The 3,252-nt window shown below is 33.7% G+C and overlaps 2 protein-coding genes across 2 annotated transcripts in view; both read right to left on the reverse strand.

The window, feature by feature from the left end:
- Positions 1–6: 6 nt before the first annotated feature.
- Positions 7–816, reverse strand: LOC109581450 (uncharacterized; the record flags this gene model as incomplete). The annotated part of the gene is made up of 4 exons (XM_019995553.1): positions 788–816; positions 407–736; positions 247–360; positions 7–201 (listed from the first exon to the last, which is right to left on the reverse strand). Coding segments are annotated over exons 2-4 (493 nt in total), but the record flags the coding sequence as incomplete, so codon positions are not given.
- A 1,010-nt stretch (positions 817–1,826) lies between these two features.
- LOC109581445 (mucin-3A-like) overlaps positions 1,827–3,252 on the reverse strand; it is a 23,110-nt gene continuing 21,684 nt past the window's right edge. Inside the window, exons 9-12 of the mRNA XM_019995545.1 lie at positions 2,638–3,252; positions 2,302–2,559; positions 1,900–2,172; positions 1,827–1,852 (exon numbers count right to left, since the gene is read on the reverse strand). Of these exons, the coding sequence (XP_019851104.1) occupies positions 3,033–3,252 (220 nt within the window). The 3' untranslated portion in view covers positions 1,827–1,852; positions 1,900–2,172; positions 2,302–2,559; positions 2,638–3,032. The remainder of the gene's footprint in view (positions 1,853–1,899; positions 2,173–2,301; positions 2,560–2,637) is intronic.

Consider the following 3,252-nt stretch of genomic DNA (forward strand, 5'->3'; position numbering starts at 1 on the left):
CAGCACATTCTTTTACTGGTAGTTCATAGTCTCCCTCTGACTGTGGAGCTAGTAGATCTACAGTCTCATACTGTGGGAATCTAGTTCCTTCCACTACACCATAAGCAGCACATTCTTCCATTGATAGTTCTGATTGTGGAACTGGTAGATGTACATTCTCATACTGTGGATTAACTAATGATAGTTCTTGCTCTTGTGAACCTATAAGTAAACTTTGTTTATAAATGAATAAATAAATTACAGTACTTTGATTATTATTTTCATTCCTCTTCAGTAATGTAACATCATTACTCACTTCCATTCTTCCTCTTCTCTTTTTAAATTGAACTGTTGCTGTTACCACTACAATTACTATAACAACTACAATGTACATATTAATGACAACGTTTGATTATAATGTACATACCAATTGTTATAATTAGTAGTGCAATTGATATCCCAGAAACCAATTGAATAATTGATAAAGAAGAAGATATAGATGAAGGAGCTGTCAATGAAGGAGTTGGGGATGAAGAAGTTATGGAAGTTACTGATGACAAAGTTAAAGATAAAGAAGATGAAGACAAAGGTGGAGTGATGGAGGAAGGCATTGGGGATAAAGAAGAGGCTTTGGATGAAGAAGATAGAGATGAAGGTAAAGAAGTTGGGGATAATGAAGATAGGGATGAAAAAGTAATGGATGAAGAAGTTATGGAAGAAGGTACTAGAACTGATGAGGGTGTAGCAGTTGAAGTAGCTACGTATACAAAAAGTACATTATAACTACACAAATGAACATACACTGTACCTGTCACTAATGTACTAGTTAATCTAGTGGTACGAGTAGAACTACTGATGGTAGGAGTATCTGTAGTACTGCTTATGATGGAGCTACTTGTAACTTGTTGTACTGTTGAAGTAGTTGATACTGTAGCTGGTACTGATGAAGAAGTAGCTAATGCTGATGAAGTAGTTGTAACTTTTAAAGCAGTTGGTGCTAATGAAGTAGTTAATGCAGATGAAGTCGGAATTGTTGAAGTACTTGCTGACAAAGTAGATATTATCAATGGTTCTAGAGACATCATTGATGGAGTAGTCAATACTGTTGATGTGAGTGATACTGATGATGAATGAACTGATGACATTAGAACTGAAGATGTAGAGACATTAGTAATATTAATACCAGTTATTACAGCAGGAGGATTAGATATACAGTTCTCGTAAAAGGTTTCAAATTCACATGCATACAGTGTTAAGTTATTACCAACTGGTATGTCACCAAAACACTTAATAAAGTTCAATGAATCATTAAAAGGTTTGAGGTCATCCCAATGAAACTGGCCTTGACTATCAATAATGTGAATGTAATCAATGTAAAGTGTACTGCCATTGACAAACTGAAACTGAACACAAACAGAATTTGATGTAACATTAATCAATGTCAAGTTCAGGTCATGAGTACCTTAAAATAGGTAAATATCATAATGTATTAATTGTGTATTACTTACTGATTGTTATAGTGTTGCTTTGAACTGTAACTCCATTTTGATAGTACAAGGTAGCATTAGTATTCAGTGTCTTATTTGATGGAAATTGAACAACAAGGGAAATGTTATTATAAGAACTATTGCTTGTGGATACATTTGTTGTTGAATAACAGTTATCCTTAGTACATCCTTTCAATGTAATGTTCATTAGTGGTGGTACATTAGAACAAAACTGATGAACCTATAGGAAAGTAAACACAATTAACTCCATTATACTATTGTTTTTCTATATCTACTCTATGCATGGTAACTTACAGATACAATGAAATGAAAAGTCCAATTTACATTCCCTCTTTCCTGATCAGTTACATATAACTCTACATCTACTGTATAGAATAATCACTTTAGGCTCTCAATAAGTATAATTACTTACTTGTTGATTGAAATCCAACAGTTATGTTACTAGTAGATCCATTCCCAACTTTATTAGTAGTTGTAATGTTAAACAGATATTGTTTATCGATTGGGTTCATTGGACAGTAAGTGTAGTTAGTGATAGAGTCATTAAGGTACTGTTGATCAGTTCCTACACTGATTATATACTGTACTGTTAGTCTTGGTAGTGTGAATGGAGGATACCAACTGATAAACATACAACAAGAATCTAACTGGTATCCTGTTAAATCACTGACACTATCAGGTGGACCTGGGAATGATAACAAAAATTGTTCAATTGACTAACTGATACAAATGAAGTACAAGTAAAAGTGTAACAACAATACAGACTAGATGAATACTTGAGTACAGTCACTTCATTAATCAACATTATACTGACCTTGTACATATAGATATGCTGGCTCAGTGGTAGCTCCATTGGGTGCTTTACAGGTAACATTTGTATTATTTACTTCACTTGTTGCTGTTAGGGTGAGTGATGCAATTCCACCAGAGGATGATACTGAACCATCAACAGATAGATAAGTCACAAAAAAGAGACCAAATTGAGTCACATTAACAGCACATTCAAATGTCACAGTATCATTGACATATACATATTGTGTCTCTGGTATAATTGTGAAGGAGATGTCTAAAGCTGAAATTATAAACAATGTAAATGATATAATTGCACCTAAATTAATTCTAAATTTTAAATATCAAAATTAGAACTTACCAGAAATGAAAATTTGGCAGAAAATCATTACAGCAGCAACAAAGGCCATCATCTTCAGTGAACCAACCATGCAATTTGACATTAATGTTGTAAAGGTGTGGCTTTACATCCTACATACCTCATTATGTATGCATGCAATTTTCTTAATTACAATTTCTCAGACTGGTAGTTTGATATATACTTATCTACTACCTTCTACTGCACCATAAGCAGCACACTCTGTATTAGTGCAAGTATTAATATCAATAAGTACTTCATTTTGACTTCCCCTTATATTACTATTCTATGTGGAAACTAACCATATATAGTAATGTTTACAATGGCATTAAAATTTTTTGAATAAAAATTTTTAATTGTTAAAATTTACCAAATCCAGTCCAGTACACACACTAACTCTAAAGTCTATTACCCTCTACTACACCATAAGCAGCACACTCTTCCATTGATAGTTCCGACTGAGGAACTGTTAATGTTACAGTCTCATACTGTGGGAATCCAGCACTCTCTACTACACCATAAGCACCACATTCTTTTACTGGTAGTTCATAGTCTCCCTCTGACTGTGGAGCTGGTAGATCTACAGTCTCATACTGTGGGAATCTAGTACCTTCCACT

Source organism: Amphimedon queenslandica, unplaced genomic scaffold (assembly GCF_000090795.2).
Source record: "Amphimedon queenslandica unplaced genomic scaffold, v1.1 AMPQUscaffold_13438, whole genome shotgun sequence".
NCBI lineage: Eukaryota > Metazoa > Porifera > Demospongiae > Haplosclerida > Niphatidae > Amphimedon > Amphimedon queenslandica.